The 22507-nt window shown below is 36.9% G+C and overlaps 4 protein-coding genes and 1 pseudogene across 8 annotated transcripts; 3 read left to right on the forward strand and 2 right to left on the reverse strand.

The window, feature by feature from the left end:
- The first annotated feature begins 449 nt into the window (after positions 1-449).
- On the forward strand, positions 450-4392 carry LOC105803828 (serine/threonine/tyrosine-protein kinase HT1). The gene is made up of 6 exons (XM_012636238.2): positions 450-749; positions 2468-2600; positions 2971-3166; positions 3550-3671; positions 3766-3921; positions 3995-4392. Exons 1-6 carry the CDS (start codon positions 469-471, stop codon positions 4301-4303), a joined length of 1197 nt encoding a protein of 398 aa, XP_012491692.2. The 5' UTR covers positions 450-468; the 3' UTR covers positions 4304-4392.
- A 484-nt stretch (positions 4393-4876) lies between these two features.
- On the forward strand, positions 4877-9138 carry LOC105803827 (G-box-binding factor 1). 2 transcript variants are annotated; one of them, XM_012636235.2, is made up of 12 exons: positions 4877-5034; positions 6372-6505; positions 6625-6672; positions 6801-6890; positions 6992-7081; positions 7184-7341; positions 7476-7530; positions 7650-7698; positions 7874-8073; positions 8312-8389; positions 8501-8626; positions 8797-9138. In XM_012636235.2, exons 2-12 carry the CDS (start codon positions 6446-6448, stop codon positions 8881-8883), a joined length of 1041 nt encoding a protein of 346 aa, XP_012491689.1. In that variant the 5' UTR covers positions 4877-5034; positions 6372-6445; the 3' UTR covers positions 8884-9138. The 2 variants fall into 2 exon arrangements, with proteins under 2 accessions (XP_012491689.1, XP_052479025.1); XM_052623065.1 differs by lacking the exon at positions 4877-5034 and having other exon boundaries at positions 5791-6505.
- A 555-nt stretch (positions 9139-9693) lies between these two features.
- LOC105803824 (vicilin-like seed storage protein At2g18540) lies at positions 9694-12092 on the forward strand. Its single transcript, XM_052623063.1, has 5 exons — positions 9694-10038; positions 10106-10281; positions 10378-10458; positions 10555-10866; positions 10958-12092. Exons 1-5 carry the CDS (start codon positions 9732-9734, stop codon positions 11927-11929), a joined length of 1848 nt encoding a protein of 615 aa, XP_052479023.1. The 5' UTR covers positions 9694-9731; the 3' UTR covers positions 11930-12092.
- A 74-nt stretch (positions 12093-12166) lies between these two features.
- Positions 12167-15998, reverse strand: LOC105803825 (probable protein phosphatase 2C 80). 4 transcript variants are annotated; one of them, XM_012636234.2, is made up of 6 exons: positions 15740-15996; positions 15088-15125; positions 14394-14765; positions 13858-14182; positions 13010-13159; positions 12167-12577 (listed from the first exon to the last, which is right to left on the reverse strand). In XM_012636234.2, the coding sequence occupies exons 3-6, from the start codon at positions 14753-14755 to the stop codon at positions 12281-12283; spliced, it is 1134 nt and encodes a 377-aa protein (XP_012491688.1). In that variant the 5' UTR covers positions 14756-14765; positions 15088-15125; positions 15740-15996; the 3' UTR covers positions 12167-12280. The 4 variants fall into 4 exon arrangements, with proteins under 4 accessions (XP_012491688.1, XP_052479024.1, XP_012491686.1 ...); XM_052623064.1 differs by having other exon boundaries at positions 14394-14792; XM_012636232.2 differs by having other exon boundaries at positions 14394-14792; positions 15038-15125.
- Positions 15999-17626: 1628 nt separating this feature from the next.
- Positions 17627-20518, reverse strand: LOC105801054 (laccase-6-like; annotated as a pseudogene).
- Between the last annotated feature and the right edge of the window lie 1989 nt (positions 20519-22507).

Consider the following 22507-nt stretch of genomic DNA (forward strand, 5'->3'; position numbering starts at 1 on the left):
AAAAAGGGAATCAGGCATAATATAAAAGCCATTTGTATTTCCTTGATTGCCACTATTAATGTTTGAGTCCAAAAACTTCCATTATTTTCAAAACAATTTCCATATTTATCAAAGTAATAGAAAAAGGTAATAATCTATCCTCTAAAAATCTGTCACATATGCAGATACAAAATGCTTCATGAACCCTCAATGCACCAGAACCAAAATAAAAATGAGTAAATGTAATTACTTTCCATAAAAACAATACAAAAAAAAATAGTTTCCATAATTTCCCTCTCGTTTTTAAAACCCACCCAAAGGGCCAAAACCCGTCCTTTCCTCTTTATCTCATAAATAAATATAAATAATTAAAAAAATCATTTTTGTTGTTGTTTTATTTTTGTTTGATTTCACATATAAATATACAGGAATTTTTTGCCATAAAAGAAGTCATTTTTTCAGCCTTTTTGTTTTTCTCTTTACTGTGTAATGCAGCAAGAAAACTACAAAAAGGAAGCTTCAGCAATGGAAGGAAGAGAAAGGGACGAGTTAGAGTTGTCTTTACCTTATCCTCTTCAATATATTGGTGACACATTGTTCAAGCTGACGTCAATGTACTATAATAATAACGTGGAAGAAGTAGAAGCAGATGATGATTCAGACAATAGTTTTGTCTTCCAGATTGATGAAAGCTCGTTAATTGATCCTCGTCTTGTTTTGCTTGACAAAATGATCGGTGAAGGCTCTTACTCCACTGTTCATAAAGGATTGTGAGTTCTTTTTCATATTTTTTTCTCTTCAGTTACTTTTTTTTTTCTTTTGCCTTTCTTTTGGGGTGTCTTATATTTTGGTTTTCTTGATATTGGCTTCATTAGGTTAATCACATTCTTTGCATGTTCTTGGATTTCCATGCTCTTTTGGCTTTTGTGGGCTTGTTTGGATTTTTCTCCTTTGTTTGAATTCAATTTTGTTTTCATCTTTATTTTGAATTCTGTCTTCTTGGACTGATAAAAATTTCAAGGGGTTTGAGGTGGTTTATCCGGTTTCTGTAAGGGCTTGTTTACTTGGTGTGTTTAAGTCTGATCTTAGTGCTATTTTGATCAAACATATATATATCTTGATTAAAAAAAATTTGGGTTTTTTTAGTAAAGGCATATGGATTCCTTTTAGTTTAGGGTCTGTAAGATGCTCTTGATTTGTTTATCACTATGTTTAGTTTTCAAGAAACAAGCTTTATCTTCTCTTTTGGGGTCTCTTTGAGTTCCTTCAAGTTCCAAGGAAATAGACTTCCGATTCCTTGTTTTGCTGCATTTTAAAGAAACATTTCTAGAATCAAGTTGTGATAGATCATAGAAGGACTTATTGTGTTCGTCATATAGTTTTTTTAGTTGGAAACATGATTGGTTGATTATGAATTTACACTGCATTTGTATAAGCTACATCATTACTACTTTAGCTAGTTGTTGATACTGAGATTTGAGAACACTGATGAAGTTTTAGATTCTAACAGCTTTTAGCTGACAACATCGCAAGTAATATGAACAGCAATGCAATCTCCGTTAATAGCATAGTTGACAATTAGAAGATTTTGAGATCGATTGTAACTACATTTAGATGTTGTTAGCGCCGCGTGCATGTGGACTGCAGTTGAATCTTTGTTCATAGCATAGTTGACAGTTAAAGGACTCATCATCCAATCGATTTGTGACAGATTCTAATTACATTTAGATGTTGTTAGTGCCACGTGTATGTGGACTGCAGTGGAACCTTTGTTAATAGCGTAGTTGACGGTTACGGGACTCATCATCCAATCAATTTGCGATCGATTCTAATTACATTTAGATGTTGTTAGCGCCACGTGTATGTGGACTGCAGTGGAACCTTTGTTAATAGCATAGTTGACGGTTAAAGGACTCATCACCGAATCAATTTGCGATCGATTCTAATTACATTTAGATGTTGTTAGCGCCACGTGTATGTGAACTGCAGTGGAATTGCATAGTTGACGGTTAAAGGACTCATCATCCAATCGATTATGATTAATTGCTAGTTGACAGGACATCCTTGGATATAGTGTCCAATTTCCTCAGCAGCCGGTTGTATGTCAATATCAAACAATATCGTTTATGTTTTATGTCGAATTCAATGAAGTTGAACTCCCTTGATGCTATCTTATTTTGATATTGTTTGTATGCTAAAGCACCCTCTCTATTATGGATGCTGTGGTAAATGAATTCCTCATTGCCCTGTATTTTAACAGTTATGCATGAGAAAAGAGGCAAAGTTTAATTGTTTCTGATTACGAAACAATACCTTTGTGCTCATGCTTACTAATTCTGCAATATTATGTTTAACATTGTGCAAATTTGGTTGGATCCTTGCTATTAATGTGGTGTTCTAGAAGGCTACACTGCTGCAAAAAATTTCAATTTTCTGGTAACGAATAATTTGGATCCGTGACACTGATGGTTACTTCATTTTGTTCAAGCTACAAATCCAAACCTGTTGCTGTGAAGATGATTCAGCCAAGTAATCCATCAGCTGTAATTCGCGAGCATAAGGAGAAATTTCAGAGGGAGGTTTTACTGCTGTCTAGGATGGACCATGAAAATGTTGTAAAGGTTTTTAAAAACTACTCTTTACCTCTTTAGTGTATGTCTAATTTTACCTTTTCACCTTCACTCTCTTCCATTTCAAGCTCCCAACAGCCAGCAACACGTGATTAAGTTTTAGTATTATGGTTTGCTAGTATATCGCCGTATCCTTCTCACTAGCCAACCTGCTAACAGACTACATAAGCAACTAAGTTGTTGGATTTGGTTTGACAATACTGTCTCCCTGCAAGTCAATGATATAGCCATCTATGGAAGATGTTCATACGGCACTCTGATATTTGTGGCTATTTTAACTTACATTATTCTCTGAAACTGCCATTCATATTCGCATTAAATTACCTTGTCCTTCTAATTCAGATATGTTTTGCTGAAGCAGTTTGTCGGCTGTTCCCTGGAGCCGACTATGATGATAGTTACTGAACTCATGAAAGGTGATACACTTCAGAGGTATCTGTGGAACATGCGCCCCAAGCGTCTTGAACTGGATTTTGCTTTACGTCTTGCATTGGGTATTTCCCGAGCTATGGAATACCTGCATGCCAATGGCATTATTCATCGTGATCTGAAGCCAAGTAATTCATTCTATTCTCATCTCAATATTCTAGTTGCTGCTATTTGGTAAATAGTTAATGATATGCTTATTCTTTCACTTGCTTGCACTGACCAAGACTTAAGATATAGCAAAATTTCATTGTTTTCCTGAACAGATATGATAAACTGACTGTGCTAGTAATGTCAGGTGACCAAACAAAGTATAGATTGTGCTGGAACGGAAAGTTTTCGCTGATATGCATTAAAATGCCTAAGGACTTTAGAAGCTGATACTAAGCATTTAGACATTGCAGTACTTTTTTATTGTGATTGACCTCATCAACAGACGAACACCTCAAAATTGAGTGAAAATATTATGCCAGAAGACAGTCTGTTTCTTATATATCCTTTAATCTCATGACAGGCAATTTACTTCTCTCCGAGGATAGAACGTGCATCAAGCTGGCTGACTTTGGACTAGCTAGAGAGGAAGTATTGGGTGGAATGACTTGTGAGGCCGGTACTTACCGGTGGATGGCTCCTGAGGTGCTTTTCTTATAATGGTTCTAAATTAATCTAGTAGTGGCTTATCTTCCTAGTTCTGGTAATGTCTAACTTGTTTTTCTTTTATCCAAATTAGATATACAGCAGAGATCCACTCCCAATCGGAGCAAAGAAACACTATGACCACAAAGTCGATGTGTACAGTTTCTCAATTGTTCTTTGGGAGATACTGACGAATAAAGCTCCATTCAAGGGAAGGGATAATGTAACAGCGGCATATGCAGCGGCAAAGGCAAGCTGAACTTTCATTTCTCATGTCAATACTTTTTAACAATTTCTAACTATATCTCTTTTGCAATCTTCAGAACGAAAGGCCTTCTGTGGAAGGTCTTCCAACAGAGATTGTATCTCTCCTGCAGTCCTGTTGGGCAGAGGACCCGAAGATTCGACCAGAATTTAAGGAAATCACTGCCTCTCTTACCAACTTCCTCCGCAACTGTAGCCCACCAGAGACTACACCTCCTAAACAAATGGAAATTGATCGTTCCGGAAGCCATGCAGAGGAAGAGTCGGTCAATTCCGGGCATGTTACAAACAAGTGTAACGACAAGGGGAAGAAATCGAAGTCTTATACCTCATTCTTCATCTGCTTCGATGATTGCTTATCGAATTGATCAGGCAGGATGATGGCTGATCATGTTTTGGGTACAAAATGTACATGAATGGCTTATGCCTTCTTTCAGTAAACATAAACTTCACAGAACTGTCAATTGGACATCAATGCTTTTTATATATATACCTCAGAAACAGTCAAAGATATAATTAAATATACATAAAGCTTTTATCAAAGTTTTGTCTTTTGTTCAAGAGATGTACTAATTTCGTGAATGGGAAGCGTGGTTGGGCTTACTCCGGCTGAGAGAGGGACCAATTTCCATCTGCTAAATGGTGAAACCAGCAGGAACCATGTCCCATCAAGTACGGCTAAATTCCTGAAAGCCAATAAGAATGAAGTCAAAGGCGGTGCATTATAAATGGATAATGTTTCAGTGACGTGGAAGCCACACAAGCCCATACGGATAATAACCTTAAGGACAAAAAGAAAAAAGCTCAAACCTAAACGATGTAGTTTCGCTATAAAACTTGACACCCCCCTTGCTCTTCTCTTTCTTTTTCTTTCCTTCCAAACTAAATAAAGAACATTGTACTTCAATTTCTCGTACGATTCTTTTATTCTTTATTCTCAGCCGTCGGATAAGGAAATATAAGAAGCAAATAAAAAAAGAAAAGATTGTTTATATAAATAAATGTCTTTCTCTTGGTAATTTCCCCTTTTTATTTATTTATTTAAAGTGTTTCCACTTGGACTTCCTCCTTACTTCCCTTTTCAACGCCATGAAAGCAGGTCTGGTCTTTCTTTCTTCTTTCTTCTTCTTCTTCTCCTTCTTCAAATTTGTTCTTTTTAATATTGTGTTTTTTATATGTAATTTTAAAAGCGTTTAAAGCTAAATTTCTTTCCTTCTATTTCTGTTCTTTTATGCCATTAATAAATTTGTTTCAGGATTTCTTTCTTTTTCTCTTATCTCATTTTTTTTTCAACTTTGATTTATCAGTTGGATTAGTATTACTTACACGTTCTTCTCTCAACTTTTATCTTTATATTGTTTCTTTTAAGTTTTGGCTGTGTTATGCCTATGGGAAATCGTGTGGTTTTAGCTTGAAGATTAAAATTAGCTTTTACTATTTTGGAAAAAAAAAACCCAGTTCTTTAGCATATTCATCAGTAAGAAACTAAGAATCCATTCACTGATAATGTATGTTCTTCTCTTCTTTCTTTTTTTTTTTCTAACATGTGGAGAAGGTGTATGGATTCCAGCTGTAATACGACAATTGCTGGTCAACGTTAGGTTTTTACTATAATCTGCATGAAGAATTAAGAGGGCTAATTGTTGATTAGCTTTAGCTGTGGTCTATTTAAAACAGATACCGCCAATTTCTACTGATTTTTCTTTTTCTTTTTCCTACTAATTTTTTGTTTAATATAGGAATTGTTGAAAAAGTCGGATTATTCTTTTTGTAGGGAACAAATTGGAGTTAATTAACAAATTCTTAGAATTAAAGAATTACTTTATATTTCAAGGTTGTCCCTTTATGGAAACGATTGATACTCTACCTCTATTTTGCATATGGCTAAATTAGCTACAAACATGATGCTTTCCTCTGAGTGCTTCACTTGTTAGGACAAGAATGTGTGATTTGTCTTTAAGTTAGTTTATATGGAAGAGTAAATTAACAACCTAATTTGTATCATTTTGTATTTATTCGCTGCTAGTGATGTGACCAAGATAACAGAAGATCTTTAAAAAGTAACAAGTTTATTTCTGGATTTTAGCTTTCTTTAAATGGTTTTTAAGTTATTCTGAAACTGTTTGTAAGTTGTTTTCAATATTTTAGGGTAAGTTTTGTCTTTTGTTGGATCATGTGAGTGTTGTTTACAATGTTGCGGAGCATTGAGGCCGGTTCGATTATTTTTCTCATTGTAGTCCACTCATGATAATATGTTGCCTGAAATCTATTTAGATTTATGCTCCATGGGCTCTTAAATGATGTTTCTGCATGTTCCTGATAGCTAGTTATAGTTTCACTTTTTTCTTCCCCTCCTTGTTAGTTGTGTCATTGGTAGATAATTTCTTGTGATCTCTCATCTCTGATATACGTGTTTACTTGGTTTTGGATTCTCAGGTGCTTCATAAAAGTCATTGACGATCAAATTTTATTTTAAAATTGCTGAAATTAAGAAGTTTGCCGAAGTGGTTATGGGAACAGAAGAAGAGAGCTCACCTGCCAACCATTCTAAACCTACTGCTTCAGCTCAGGTATATCATACTTGCCTTATCTCCACCCAAAGAAAAGAATAATGTGCCCATATTATTCATGTTTTCTCATCACTAGCAAGTGGTTGAACTTTACTGATTTTTCTACTTTTTACTTATAGGAAATGCCTACGACACCTGCATATCCTGATTGGTCAAGCCAGATGCAGGTTTGTATAGTACATAAATCTTACGGTTTGTCTCATTTTTCAACTGTTGATCACATTGATGAAGTTTACTAAAAATGTCTTTGTCCTGTAAATAATTGTTAGAGCTTACAACTCATCTTCTTGTTTAGGCTTATTATGGTGCCGGAGCTACTACACCTCCCTTTTTTGCCTCAACTGTTGCTTCAACGACTCCGCATCCATATATATGGGGAGGCCAGGTGATTCCTCTTTTAAAATCACTATTGCCTAATCATTTGTTTCTTTCAATGTTTGATTCAAGTAAGGTTCTTACTTTTCTTTTCTGTTGATTATCTTTCAGCATCCTTTAATGCCTCCATACGGCACCCCAGTTCCGTATCCAGTTATATATCCTCCAGGGGGAGTATATGCACATCCTAATATGGCCATCGTAATATTAGATTTTTTCTTTCTTTATGTGTTTTCCTCTTGCAGTATATTCCCAGTTGTTCATAAAATAAATGCCCTTTCCTCATAGCAATTTTTTCTATAGGCTCCAAGTTCTGTACCAAATAATGCTGACCATGAAGAGAAGAGTGCTGATGACAAGGATCGAGGTGCCACCAAAAAATCCAAGGGAACTTCAGGAAGCAAGGTTGAAGAGAGTGGAAAGGCAGCTTCCGGATCTGGAAAAGATGGCGGCTCTCAAAGGTGCACTAGACTTTTGATGTTCCAATCTTTCCTCAAACAATTTTCACATTCACTCTCAACATGGATTTTGATTAAAGAATTTTCTTTGATTTTTTTGTACATGCCTTTCCTAATTTTAGTCGCTTTCTTAACAGTGGTGAAAGTGGCAGTGAGGGTACAGCAGATGGAAGCGATGAGAATAATCAACAAGTATGTGCGTAATTATCATTATTTGGTTGTCATCAAGGGCACGGATGATTTACTGGCTAGCATGTTAATATGATGAATTGTCCTTTCTAATAATTATGTGCCCTTCTTTTTCTCTTTAGGAACCTGGTGCTGTGAAAAAGGGAAGCTTTGGACAGATGCTTGCAGATGGTATATTAAGTTTCCTCATCTAATTTCGGCTTTTATTGTTGGATCAATCAATCAAAGAAGCTTCAGCTTATTTTGAAAAAAAAAAAAAGTTTCTCTTTATGTTTTCTAAGTGTACTTATGATAATAAACATGGGTTTGATTTTATATTCTAATTGCAAATCACTCTTTGTACCAGCCAATATGCAGAGTAATACTGCTGTGGCTTTGGTTCCTGGGAAACCCGTAGTCCCTATTCCTGGAACTAATTTGAATATTGGGATGGACATATGGAGTGGTGCCCCTGCTGCCACAGGAGCTGCAAAAATGCGACCCAACGTGTCTGGTGCTGTAGCTGCAGCTGCTCCTGGAGTTGTAATGCATGACCAGTGGATTCAAGTATGAGCCTTGTTGATTTTTGTTTCTTTTTTTGCTTGTTCATTCATTAATCATTACTATTTGCTCCATTTGCAATCCAATATTCTGCTCCTGAGTTGTTAAAAACCTGCCTCATTCCTTGTAGTGTAACTTTATTTGCTCCACTATTGTGTCCTTTTAAGTAGCTAGAGCATTTTGGATGCGACTTACCTCTTCAGTTTCATGTTTTGAACTAAATTGGAGCTGTTGGTTTGTGCAGGATGAGCGTGAGTTGAAAAGACAGAAAAGGAAGCAGTCTAACAGGGAATCTGCCAGGAGATCAAGATTACGAAAGCAGGTAGACTGTTTTATATTTGTTCCTCTACCTATGATTTGGGATTATAAGTATTTTTTTAGCTATGTTTCGAATCTTAAAGACCTGGTGCGCTTGTATTTGGTGTTTCCCTAGGCGGAGTGTGAAGAGCTACAAGCAAGGGTGGAAAACTTGGCGAACGAAAACTGCACCCTTAGAGGGGAACTACAGAAGCTTTCTGATGAATGTGAGAAGCTTTCATCAGAAAATAGTTCAATTAAGGTATATAAATAGCTGCACCCTTTACCTCAGATCTTGTCGTTTTCCTCCTGGTGCTGATCATTAGACACTAGTACTACTATCATCCGTTAAATGTATTGCAATCAGTTCTTCCTTGTGCATATATTTTTTAATATGTTATTTACAAATATGATTTGTTTCTTGTATAACAGGAGGAATTGATGCGGATTTGTGGACCGGATGCTCTTACTAAGCTTGAACAAGAGAACCCCTCTTCAGTTGTCGAGGGTAATAGTTAGTAGGAAATCTACAGAGATAACTTGGTGCAGGCAGTGCAGTATTCCGTCTAGTAATATTCTTTTTTTAGCGTTGGCCAATAACCTAATAGGACATTTGTTTTCTTACTAATCTAAACCCTTAAGACTCTTAACGTTGTAACCGAAACAACTCTCAACCAGGTCAGATTGTGGTATTGATGTAATTGATTGGACAGTCATCCAGATTTTGATCCAAGTTTATATTTAATATATAAAATGAAACAACATGATTAGATATTACTTGGTGTATGATTACGACCCTCTAAAATCAAGTTGTATGAATTTTTCCTTGTGAAAAAGGTAGAATCAAACAAAAAGAGCTTGGTCTGCCTTGCTGGTGAATGTACGGAGACTGGATATTTGACAACTTATAAATCTAGCTTGTGGAACTTTTTTTTAATTCCATTTCCAGTAACTTATTAATCCGTGACAACAATTTATAATTTGATTTTTTTTCTTTTAAATTTACCAACAATGGAACCTCATCAAATACATTTAAATAAAATTAAAATCAATTGAATTTTGGATATATGTTTGGTAATACTCAAATGCGGTGTTGTCTATTCAAACTCTATCGATCCTCTGCAATACAATGTTCTCACTCTCTCTTTCTCTCTCTAGTTGGACCTTAACAACTTTGTAATCCAGCGGGAAGAGTTGTCCTAAGCTCCTGCCACCTGTTGCATGGCCCTGCACGTGTCCATCCATAACACTACGTATCTAACCCCGATCACCCACTTTCTTCTATATAGACTAAGCCAACTTTTTCCATCTTCCCACCCAGCACTCAGAACAAGTGTTTAGATTCTCATCTCTATCCTCTTTAAACAATGCTGAGGTTGAAGGGAACCTTGGTTTCCCCATTTTCCTTTTTCGCAGTTTTCAGCATTATTCTTGCTTCCCCCACCTTCCTCAGTGTCGAATCTTATTCACATCGCCATGCTTCCACCGTGGGTCAGTTGGTTCTTAAGCACGACAGGAAGCTCTTAACTCAGACAGAACATGGAGAAATCTCAGCCGCTATAGTCACTGATGGAACAAAAGGCCCATACCATCTTCAATTCATCACCCTGGAGCCTAACTCCGTTTTTCTTCCGGTTCTGCTACATGCAAACATGGTTTTTTTCGTCCATACAGGTACTTGCATGTTTTAATGAATTTATGGTGTAAGCTTCTCAGTTTTGAACTGAAAATTTTGGTATAGGGAGTGGGACTTTGAGTTGGACTGATGATGATGATATGAGGGATGTGAACCTTCGGAAAGGGGATGTATATAGGTTGCCTGAAGGATCGGCTTTCTATGTACAAAGCAGCTTAGAGGCTGAAAGAGAGAAGCTTAGGATTTATGCTATCTTCACTAACTCAGAAGATGACATATATGTATGATCTTACCTATTTCTTTTATCCATTTGTTTTCCCTTTCCTGTCGGCTTAAAATGGTAGGACTTTTTGGTCTGTGAATTTAACAAAATCCAGGAGCCATCCATTGGGGCATACTCAAGCATTACTGATGTGGTTCTCGGCTTTGATACCAGAGTCCTCCAAGCAGCTTTTAAGGTATGATTTTAAGTGGTGGAATATCTTAGTTTTTTTCCCCTTTTTTCCTGCATAATTCTATTAATATGTGTATACATTGGAAACTTGCGTCTAAAGGTACCCGAGGATTTGATAGAAATAATGAGAGCAAGCAAGCCACCTGCTATAATTCATGCAGTGCAAAAGGAGGGGAAGATGTTAGTGGAATGGCAAGCTCGACTCTTGAAAGCCTTTCTAGGGGGCAATAGGGATGGCTTCTTCCATTCTATCAATGGCAAGAAGACGAAGAAGAAAATGAGAGCATACAATGTTTTAGAAGCAGATCCAGATTTCGAGAACTGTAACGGGTGGAGCCTAACAGTGGACAGGAAAGACTTGCATATATTGAAACATTCCAACATTGGACTTTTCATGGTGAACTTGACAAAGGTTGGTTTTTACTACAAGTTCTCTTAAATAGTAGCATTCGGCGGAGTTAAAGAAGATTCATTATAATGGTGTGATTTTTTTTTCTCTTAAGGGTTCAATGATGGCGCCACATTGGAATCCAAGAGCTTCCGAGATAGCAATAGTGTTGCAGGGTCAGGGGATGGTTCGGGTGGTTTGTTCAAGCAATTCCAAGGAATGTGAGTGCAGGGACATGAGGTATAGAGTGAGGGAAGGCGATATATTTGCGGTGCCAAGGTTTCATCCAATGGCTCAGATGTCATTCAACAATGATTCTTTTGTTTTCATGGGGTTTAGCACATTAACAACAAAGCGAAACCATCCTCAATTTCTAGTGGGGAAGAAGTCTGCGCTAAGGATCATGGATAAACAGATATTGGCTTTGTCTTTCAATGTCTCCAACGCAACAATCGATCAGCTTCTAAAACCACAGAGAGAATCGGTGATATTAGATTGTACATCGTGTGCGGAGGAAGAAGAAAGATTGATGGTGGAGGAAATTGAAAGGGAAAGGAAGGAGGAGGAAGAGGAGGCCAGAAAGAGAAGAGAGGAGGAAGAAGCTAAGAGGAAAGAGGAAGAAGAGGCCCAAAAGAGAAGGGAAGAGGAAGAGGAGGCCAGAAGGAGAGAGGAAGAGGAAGAAGCTAAGAGAAGGGAAGAAGAGGAGGCCAGAAGGAGAGAGGAAGAGGAAGAAGCTAAGAGAAGAGAAGAAAAAGAGGCCAGGAGGAGAGAGGAGGAAGAAGAAGCTAGGAGGGAAGAGGAAGAGGAGGCCAGAAGGAGAGAGGAAGAGGATGCTCGGAGGAGGGAAGAGGAAGAGGGAGCTACCAGAAGGGAGACAAAGAAGAGAAGAGAAGAAGAAGCAAGGAGAGAGCAAGAGGAAGCTTGGAAACAGGAAGAAGAAAGGCAAAGGAGAGCAGAAGAAGCCGCAGCAAAGGGTTGGAGGGAGAGGGAGAAACAAAGAGGGCAACCAGAGGAAAAAGAAACGGAAGAAGGTGGCGACGAGGGCCCTAACCGAAGAAGGGCTGCGAAGAAAGTGTGGTTGATTTAGTCTTAATCCATTCGCAGATGGTTTTGCAGTAGTGAATAAGATCTGCCCTACTATGCTATCAAGTCTAGGTTATTAGATTCCATGTTTAGCGTCTGTGAAAAGCTTTCTAAATCTATGGTTTTTTTGGGTCTTGATCTTAAATAAGCTCTTTGGCTTTCTTTCACCATTTCCCTCCGCCCCTTCTTTCACCTGCTCTAAGAAAAATGATATCAACAAGGAAGATAAAATCCATGAAAATTGTAAAAGGAGGAACGACGGAATTACTTATTGAACAAAAATCAAGGATCAAAACTTCTCGTGAATCACAAGTGCATGAAGAAAGGCCAATATGAATGTTTCTTTCACTAGGTTTCACGTATTGGAAGAGCCAGCAATATACGACACAACAACAGTGATGTCGTCAAGCTTGCCACCATAGTAACGAAACCCAGCATCTTGAGCTGCTTTGGCAAACGGTGTCTGTCGGTTCTTATCCACTGCTCGTTCACGAGCCAATGTTGCTATCTGCTTAGCCATCAATTGGGGATTGAAGCCAACTCTTAAACCATGAACAACAGCAGCAGTAATCTCATTATTATATAAGTTATCAAACAACCCATCTGTTCCAGCGATAATCACATCACCTGACAGAACAGGAATTTTGAAAACCTGGCCACATTATTCCAAAAATGATAGATTAGGGACTGTGAATAGGTAAAATAGCTTCATATCTTCTATGGAAGACAACATCCCAAAATCATCATCCCATCAAACATAAGTAGAAAAAGAAAGGAAAATAGAAAATTGATATCTGCCTTCACAAGATATAAGCAATTATTATGAATATAATAACTCTTAACACCCACAGTGAAACCATTTAAGAATGCAGCTAGATGAGGTCCAGCAATTAAAACTTGAACAATCTTTACTTTTAGTTAAAGTTAACCATTTAGCGATAAAAGATCCTAAAAACCGAGGAAAGCAAGCCACGAGTTCCTATCCTATTCAAAGTTATCTTAAGGTCAAAAAGGAGGGAAATAAAAAAGAACACTGCTATCAATCCCTTGTATCAAAATGGAATATCATAACACATCAACTAACCTGAACAGAGCTTGGTAGATCACCACCGTCACCACTCTCCAATTGATATGTAAAATTGAAACCGTGTTGCTGGACTGGGGAATGGAAGACGGTGCAGCCATCCCTAACCACAATGAAACCGCTGTCCCCCAGATTTATTGCATGTATCCCCTGTTGAGAGTAGTAAACTACATGATATCATATGGGATATAATTTGATCGCTAAAATCTTATCGACCTTTTTAGACTCGGGCAACTGAGCAATCCAATGAGATCTAAAAATCAAGTTAGATCAATTCATTAGGGCCATTAAAAACAAGTCATATTCCAGTATACAGACAAGGAATGAGATTATAGCAGTCGATCCACCTAAAACACGGATTGAGATACGGAAACTGATGAATATAAATAAGAAAAGACAGATATTTCAATAGGTTCACGTGTTCATGCAGTCAAATGCTCTTGCTAAGTTCACAAAAAAAACTAATAATGTGGCAAGGACTTCAATTCTCAGGAATAGAGAAACTCTGCAACATACAACTTTACCAAGAGTAAAATTTAAAAGCTTAACTACTTTTCCTGAAGAAATAAAGTCTGATATTTTAAGAAAATGACTTTTCTTCTTTCTTTGTTTGGATGTGTGCATAATAAGCTAAAAAACTTGCGGAACAAGTTAGGTAGAGCTCACCACACCTATTAAATCATAAAAACCAATGGAAAGTTAATCATGAAGAACAATGAAAAAGAATCTAAGAAAGCTTTTCTGTTTCCTTGTAAGTATCACATCCTAGCAGACTCATCAATAAATGTCAAGGAAATTCATCTAAAGATTGTCTCTGCTCATCTTTATTAACATAAAAGAAAACAAACCTCCCCTGTAAGGGCAATGATGCAGGCAGTTGAGGATCCTTGTGATTTTGTGCTTGAATGGGCCTTCTCTAATACTCTGGCTGGGTCAATGGAACCCTTTGGTTCACCTTGAATTGCTGCCACTGAATTACACATAAGTTCACGGGCAAATTCGCCAGCATCAACGCCAACTTCCACCCAGCCACCAACACCATCAGCTACACCTATGGCTTCGTCATTGGCACAAATGAAGTGAGCATCTTCTCCTCCTGTTTCTTCCTTAGCGGGATGCGGGAGATAACAAGACCCTGAAACTAGTCTAAAGCTTTTCTTGTTTGGAATAGTTCTGAAATCAACACCAAAGAACCAAACGGTGGAAAATAAGTACATATGAAGATATCGTCTTAAAATGCTTGAGAATAGCCAATGTCAGAAAAGTATAAAGATTATTGTATTTGTAGGTTACTACTTAAATATAATTTGTAAAATTAAGAAAAGAAGTTAAAAGAAGGGACAAATGGTAACATATAAAATAAATAGAAGATAAGAGGACATACTGTACAGGTAAACTTGCAGCCCGTTCATCCTTAGAACTCCCATCAAATGACATATCATGAGCTGCCCTTGAAGAGGTACAAAACAAAGATGAAGTGTGGATACTTTTCATCCTTGGACCAAAAGGAAGATTATATCCGGAATTTCTCTGCACTGCATCACAAAAATTGTACCTACAAACAAGACGATTGTTGCGTTGTTCTTGCTTTCTCAAAATCAGGCTAGCTTTTTGGCAACTGCTTTGACTTCGATCAGCAAAATAAACCCCACTAGGTTTCAAGAAGTCCAAGCCATTCCCACAACTTGCTATCAACTCATCCATATAAACATCTCTGAAAACAGCCTTGGAACCAGACACAGCCATTGTTTTTGCCCTAAGACAAAACGGGTTTCGAATACACCTATTATCAGATAGAGATTTACCAGAGTAAGAGAAAGACTGAATCAACCCTGAATTCACAGACAAAAATTTGAGCCGTCTAAGCAATGAACTTGGTGAGTCGGACAATGGAACTAGTTTTCCTGTAAGAGATCTTTGAAAACCAGTATATACAACAGGTTTTAGCTTAGAAAATACAATTGCTGGCATCTTTAACCCTTATATCAAGTTCCCTTAATTCAACCACTGTTTGAGAGAATACCAGACCTTGTATTGCAAACATAAGGCTATACGTTTACACGCGTGTAACCACCTACCAGCAATTTCTTCTAAGGAAGCATATTTCTCTCAATACCTGAAAAAGCATACAAAATAGAGGTATATTATATTATATGTATTATGTACATTAAGGTTTGGGCTTTAGGAGCGTAGCTAAGATGCATAAAATTAAAACGCTCACAAAATTCAACAATAAAAAGGAAAGAATGGGAAGAGTTGAAATCACTTAAACTACTCACATGGCTCAAGAATTATTCAAATTGCATTTAGATAATAAAAAAAAAAAAACCAAACAATATATTAACTGGATTTTAACAAAAATAATAATATTACTCATGAAAATGGTTTTCGATACATTGTTTTTATTATTTTCTTAGCAACTTTTGAGCATTAGAAGAAAGGAGTAACCAAAACATAGCTTAAGTGAACAAATCCCTTTTAAAGTTAAATATTTCTGGCTACAATAAAAGAAAACATATGAATTCTGCATACTTCAATGACAAAAACACATGGGTAATTTTAAATTTTTAATCATCAAAAAAGAAGAAAAAAAAACGTAGGTAATTTAAAGAATCTAAATGCTGAGAAATACAATTCACAAAAACTAGAACTCTCAACAACTACCTACAAACTACTGGAGACAATAGCCAAATAAAATGCAGAATTTGATAATGAAAAAAAAAAAAGAACCTGTTGAAGCGGCTTAATCTGGTATTATTCGACACCTGAATGTTAGAGACAAAAAGGAAAGAAAGCAAAGAGAAAGAAAGAAGAAAGAAGCTCCGAAGAAAGACCTAAACGAGAATCGACGATCTCCGGAGCTTCTTCTCTCCCTCTCCCTCTCTCCCTCTCCCTTCGGCTCTGCGGATGCTGCGGATGTTTCACTTTTTCAGGGCAAGCGCTGAAGTGAGGATAAACACGTGATATATTCTTGGACACCAACCCAACCCAACCCTCTATTCTTAGGACTTAGATGTATTTATTTCAAGTCCTTCCACCTAGATTTAATAGAAAATATTAAATACCATAATTAAATTATGGTGCATAAGTTATAAGAAATGATTAATTTTATATAGAAAAAATATATGAAAGTTGCGGGTAACTATGTTTGATACTTGCATGCTTAATTTTCTGTGTAGTTGTTGAATTCTTCAGGTGCAATTGTTATAAGTGACTATTAGTTTTGGTCAGTTTATTAATTTTTAGATTAAATTGTAGGGTAAACTACACTCATGGTCACTTTTGTTTACCTTAGGTTACATTTCAGTCACTTATGTTTGAAATGTTACGTTTTAGTCACTTACGTTATTGTGTTGTAATATTTTAGTCACTGAACCGTTAATTGCCGTTAATGGTGTAATGGTAAGCTGACGTGGCACGTTAAATTATCATTTCAAACAAAAACTTTAGGTTAAATTATACAATTGGTCCCCATAATTTTTCATTTTGAGCAATTTAAATTCTTTTATGTTCTTTTAACTTTCATTCTTTATTTTCTTTATTTTCCATTCTCTTTGCTTCTCCCTCTGTTTTCCTACCTTCTTTATTTCTTTTAATATACCAGGAAGTCGAATTGGTAGTGAAGAAAGAAGCATGGTATGAGTTTATGGGTTTTGGTTATAGGGTTTTGGTTATAGGCAAACGATGATAGTCGACTTCCTACTTCTTTTTTCACTGCCAATTCGACTTCCTAATATGTTAAAAGAAATGGGAAAGATAAGAAAACAGAGGGAGAAACAAAAGAGAATGGAAAAAAGAGAAGTTTAAAGAACATAAAATAAAAAAAAATTAAATTACTTAAAACAAAAAAAATATGGGGATCAGTTGTATAATTTAACCTAAAATTTTGTTTGAAATGATGATTTAACGTGCCACGTCAGCTTACCGTTACACCATTAACGACGATTAATGGCTCAGTGACTAAAATGTTACAACATGATAACGTAAATGACTAAAACGTAACATTTTAAATATAAGTGACTAAAACGTAACCTAAGATAAACAAAAGTGGCCATGGGTGTAGTTTACCCTAAATTGTATTAGTTTCTAACCTACTTATAATGTACTGGTCTAATTTTGTATTATAATTAACTTTTAACTATCTATTTGTAAATCTTTAATATTTATAATTACTTCAACTTATATTTATATTTTGATGGTATTTTATTTATTATAGAAAAAGTTGAAACCCACAACAAGAGTGTAAGATATGAGGTGACGGTCTGTGGGAGGTTGGTGACTGATTATTTTTAAAATATAGATTAAGCAGATGTGGGGGGTGGATGGGTGAGTGCAATAGACAAATGGAGGGTTAGCGAAGCGGGGAGTTGAAGAGCGACGAGGTCCGTTCTTTTTCTAGGTTTGGGGTACAGAAAGGTTGTGGTGGTGGAGACGCCTCATCCAAAAGTTTTGTCTCTACCTCGATATAAGTTTTAGCTATTGGATATCAAAATTTCTTTCTTAAAAAAATCAATTAAATGATACTAATAAAAAAGGCTACGATTAATCAATTAATCAGTTGAGTAATGCTCAAAGCTTTTTTTTTTTTTTTTGCGTAATGCTAAAGGCTATAAGACATGGTAAAAAAAATGCTCCAAAATCAATGGAGCCCATAAATGGATTATTTGGCCCAAATAGGAAAGAAAAGGGGAATCACCCAGATAAACATCTTATTCGTTGGGTATATGGTCTTTAAGCCCAATAAACCATTACGGTTTACAAAAGTCGAACAATCCTTGGAATTACATTACTTGAGTTCAACAAATAACCAAACAAATCCATTATTTTCACATAACTTGGGCAATAGTCTAAATACCAGCAAACATAAAATAAAAAGGCATAAATGGTACGAAAGGGAAAACCCAGCACAAATTTACAGATCAACAGAGTAGAAGATCAGGAGGTGGAGGTGGCAAATTCTGCATTTTGCCTTTCCCATTCTTCACTAGAAAAGCCATTGACAGTCCCCATGTTGTGTGCACTTCCAGATGGCAATGCATGAACCACATTCCTGAATTATTCATTACAGATAATAAGTAATCAAGGTGACAAAATAAAAACAAAACTGAATGAAAACTTTTATGGTTTTTAGCTATGAAATTCACCTGGATTATCAGCTCTGAATCGAATGACTGCCCATCTGCCTACTGGCACACCCACTGTGTTCCTATAGGGAGGATCGTACAAGTTAAGAAGTGCAGTGCTGGAGTTATAGTTGCCAAGCCCAGTGCCCAACAAGTAGATGCTAAAGCCATGAAGGTGTATGGGATGCTTCTCAGTTCCTACTGTGCCAGTGTCTTGAAATATGACTTGAACTGCCCAACCATGTTCCAAGATACTAACTTGAGTCCCTATTGCGGGTTGTGTATCAACACTAATGTTATTGGGAGCCCCATTTACAAAATCATACATCTTTTCTGGTTTATCAGGGAAATCCGTACTATAATATCCTTGTAAATTATTGTAATAAGCATTCAGAAGAGACACCATTGGTCTTCGAAAAGTTACATTGTTGACTGAAGCCGCAAAGATTCCCCCATTAGGCCCCTGGCATATCAGAGTCAGGTGAGTCGCAGCTGAACACGTTGAGTCCAATTGTGAAAAACAAAGTCTTGTCAATTCTCAAAGGAACATCAACAGGGGACCATTGGTGGTTTGGGTATAGCCTTTTGACTTGGTCCGAGAATGCTTGAACCGATGCAGTGTCATTTACATTAGGTATGATTGGTTCAAGAGGTGTCATCGACGTTTTCACATGTGACTTCCGAGCTAATTTGTCTACTTTCACTGTGGGTGATGCATAACGGAGAATCCCACAAGAAGTTTTCTTCAAGAAGGGGGCGTTTTTGGCTGGCATGTAAGGGGCCATTGCCATGAAGTATTTGCCAATGGACTGGTCTGCCTTGATCAAGACGTTGTATGTCTGGCCTGGAGTCAGCATTAGAAACGTGGTTTTGAAGGGTTTTGTGTATTCTCCATCTGTTTCCACAACAGTCATAGTATGGTTAGCCACCATGAAAAAGTGCTCCATGTTAAGGGCTGCATTGATGATTCTGAGAAGATAGTTCTTCCCTTTTGTAACATTAATGGTGTATACATCTGCACAATATTAAATGAAAAGAACCCCCCACACACCAACCATCAATAGTTTTAACAGCAATGGAAATTAAGATATACTTGTTTGTGCAGTGCATTTAAAAGACCATATATACCATCTCTAGAACAGTTATGGAGGGGACCAAGAAGACCATTCAAAGTGTAGGCATCTGACCCTGGGGGACCTCCTCCTGATTCTTTCACATGTCTTTCTGATTCTTTCACATGTCTTTCCAAGCCCTGGACGTCTCGAAGCCAATACTCTCCTGTCCAAACAACACCGCTTGGTTAAAATCATGTCGAGTTTCTGATACATGCAGATGAATCCTTGCGGATCAAGGTAGCTTGGTGAATACGAAATGGATTACCTAGTATAATGACATGCTCTTCAACGGGAGGCTGAAATGGATAACCTACTCCTTGCTTGGGGTAGATAATGAGGGGACCATGAACCGTTGCTCTTAGCCATGATATGTGAGCATGCCAGAAGAGTGTGCCCCGTTGGTTCAACAATGTAAACCTGTATTTGAAACTCTGGCCTGCTTGGATCGGACACTGAGTTATGTAGGCAGGGCCATCAAACCAGCATGTTAGCCTTTGGCGGACCCCATGCCTTTAATCAGAAACGGAACCAACATATGTCACTCCTATGCTTACTAGCAATATGGTGAGCTAAACAGCTAAAGGAGGAAAAAGAATGAAGTAAATTTACTGATCAACTTTCTTACAAGTGAATTGAAATATTGTATGGAGTAAGATTAGAGACCTTGACGACCACAGTGTCGTCTTCCCGAGCATAAATAGTAGGTCCAGGATACATACCATTGACAGTGACTATAGTTGATGTTTTGCACAGTTTTGTAATAGAGGCTGATTGAACCTGTTAATTCACTGAGAGGTTTATTTCAACTTCAAAGACAACTCACAACTCATATGCAAAGCTGAAAATTGAAGATTATGAGTTATACTTTACAGAGAAAAAAAAAGTTGTCTAGATCAAGTTCAGCAATTTTATTTTTGATCCTCAACATTACTTATTCTAGGTAGTGACATTACAAGGAAAATAGTTATATCAAGATTTTTTTTTTTAAATTTGAAAAGCAGAATAAATAATGATACTGAGGGCCCAGCATAATTGATAAGTCGACAACCAGACATTAATGCTCTTGCAACAGCGAAAAGAGGGATGGATGCATCAATGCCTCATTATTATCCGCACAGGATTGCATTAAGCATCACCTTAAAGTCATAATATCTTGTAACACTCCCTTTATGCCATGCTTCAAGAACACCTCCATTAATGGAGAAGAAAAGAAGAAACAAGAAAAACCTGCAACAACAACTATTTTCCAACTTATTTCTTGGCATTCCCATACACCCAGAAAAGAAATCAAGGGGACCAATTTATACCAACAACAACTTGGTCCTTGAAAATCCATGTTTGGAGCAGTTGAGAAAAAAACTAGTGCTAACATTCTTAATAGTAGGAAACAAGTTTCTTCTTCAATAGTTTGGTAGACTGTCATTGTATTGAACATGTAAGAGAGGTTATGGTTCCAGGGGCTTCTGAGAGCAGTCATCAATTGTTTCTTAGTATTTGTATTCTTGAAAACATAATCAAATGTTAAAAACAGGACACATGGTTATGACGAAGTATTCATCTCCAAATGGAATTCGTAAATGCAGAGAAATATGGTGGTTGCTGACTGTATCTATCTTGTATTGCTATATCATGTCTTCAATTTGGAGCAGTATATGAAATTGGGGTTCACAGTTACATCTCCAACCATTCGAAATTATTGATGCTGTGGCAGCTAAAAATCCAGGGTGTTAGAATTGTGTGACCCAAATTCTAAGAGATTGCTTGCAAGTCAAGTTAAACAAAAATATATTTTCTTTCTAGAAGATTTAGTATTTATTAGTATAATATATTTAGCATTTATTAGTATAGTTTATTTGACTTACTAATTTAGCCTATAAATAGGCTCTTTTACAATCTTAGAAATTAGACACACCCATTAGATTAGAACTCATAACACATTCAGAGAATTTTGTGCTTACGTTTTCGGGTTCTTTGTTTTTCGGGTTCTTTGTTTTTCGGGTTTAGTTTTTATCTCCATCTTTTGTACTCTTCATTCTTTTGCCATTATAGTAAAATTATCTTTGCCCGTGGTTTTTATCCTTTTAGAGGGTTTTCCACGTTAAATTTGTGTGTTCATCTTCTCAATTTCTTACGCTATTTTTACTTATTTGTTGCTTAATCGGACGATCCTAACAAGTGGTATCGAGCTAGTTTAACTTTCATAGATCGCCTGTTCGAGATGGCGCAAAAAGGTTTGAAATTGAGAAGTTCGATGGTGAGACAAATTTCAATCTGTGGCAAGTTCGGATGATGGCAATTCTAGTTCAAAATGGCTTGAAAAAGGTTGTTCTGAGGAAAAAGCCCGAGAATCTAAATCAAATAGAATGGGAAGAGCTTGATGAAAGGCCTTGTCTCGCAATCCGGTTGTGCCTCACGAATACAGTATTGCAGGAGGTATTGATGGAGAAGACCTCATTCGCCTTGTGGAAAAGGTTAGAAACTCTTTATGCGACTAAGTCTCTGGCTAACCGTTTAGTGTTGAAACAACGTCTATTTACGTTTCGCATGAACGAAGGTGAGCTTCTTAAAGATCACATCAGTCAATTCATTACTCTTTTAAATGATTTAAAGAACGTTGAGGTTCATATTGACGATGAAGATCAAGCTATGCTATTATTGTGCTCTTTACCCTCTTCATACAAGTCTTTCAGGGAGACCCTGATTTATGGCAGAGACAAACTCTAGTTCGAATATGTGAAGGGTTATTTGTTGAGTAGAGACAAACTCGACAATGAGTTTGGTTTGAATAGCAAAGCGAGATAGGCAAGCTCCGTTTGGTAGCATCAAAGAAACGAGACAAAAGGTGTCGCTATTGTAAAAAGTTAGGTCACGTCAAAGCAGATTGTTATAAACTGGGAAATAAAAGAGCTGCTGAGAGTAACGAGGAAGATGTAGCTGGTGATAATTTGGTCGATGAAGGCGATGATGATTTCTTATTAGTGTCAACGAGCGATGATTCCAAGCTTACGTCTGAGTGGATCCTAGATTCAAGATGTTCTTTCCACATGTGTCCCAATAGAGAATGGTTCTCCACATACGATTCGATTGAAGGTGGAGTTATGCACATGGGAAACGATTCATCTAGTAAAATAATCGGTATTGGTCTTGTTAAAATTAGGATACACGATAGGGACGATTAGGACACTCCGGATGTCGGTATGTACGATTTACGAAAGAATCTCATCTCCTTGAGTATTTTAGACTTGAAAGGATGCAGAATC

Source organism: Gossypium raimondii, chromosome 11 (assembly GCF_025698545.1).
Source record: "Gossypium raimondii isolate GPD5lz chromosome 11, ASM2569854v1, whole genome shotgun sequence".
NCBI lineage: Eukaryota > Viridiplantae > Streptophyta > Magnoliopsida > Malvales > Malvaceae > Gossypium > Gossypium raimondii.

Bases quoted from the DNA above. Each gene is read 5' to 3' on its own strand.
- LOC105803825 (XM_012636231.2), bottom strand. From the start codon at position 14,980: ATGCCAGCAATTGTATTTTCTAAGCTAAAACCTGTTGTATATACTGGT. The intron at 13,160-13,857 runs GTTTGTTTTCTT...TACTCTCAACAG, and splicing joins TCATTGCCCTTACAGGGGAG to GGGATACATGCAATAAATCT. The intron at 12,578-13,009 runs GTTAGTTGATGT...TAATGTGGCCAG, and splicing joins ATCTACCAAGCTCTGTTCAG to GTTTTCAAAATTCCTGTTCT.
- LOC105803824 (XM_052623063.1), top strand. From the start codon at position 9,732: ATGCTGAGGTTGAAGGGAACCTTGGTTTCCCCATTTTCCTTTTTCGCA. The intron at 10,039-10,105 runs GTACTTGCATGT...ATTTTGGTATAG, and splicing joins GGTTTTTTTCGTCCATACAG to GGAGTGGGACTTTGAGTTGG. The intron at 10,867-10,957 runs GTTGGTTTTTAC...TTTTCTCTTAAG, and splicing joins TCATGGTGAACTTGACAAAG to GGTTCAATGATGGCGCCACA.
- LOC105803828 (XM_012636238.2), top strand. From the start codon at position 469: ATGCAGCAAGAAAACTACAAAAAGGAAGCTTCAGCAATGGAAGGAAGA. The intron at 750-2,467 runs GTGAGTTCTTTT...ATTTTGTTCAAG, and splicing joins TCCACTGTTCATAAAGGATT to CTACAAATCCAAACCTGTTG. The intron at 2,601-2,970 runs GTTTTTAAAAAC...TTGCTGAAGCAG, and splicing joins ACCATGAAAATGTTGTAAAG to TTTGTCGGCTGTTCCCTGGA.
- LOC105803827 (XM_012636235.2), top strand. From the start codon at position 6,446: ATGGGAACAGAAGAAGAGAGCTCACCTGCCAACCATTCTAAACCTACT. The intron at 7,531-7,649 runs GTATGTGCGTAA...TTTTCTCTTTAG, and splicing joins GCGATGAGAATAATCAACAA to GAACCTGGTGCTGTGAAAAA. The intron at 8,627-8,796 runs GTATATAAATAG...CTTGTATAACAG, and splicing joins CAGAAAATAGTTCAATTAAG to GAGGAATTGATGCGGATTTG.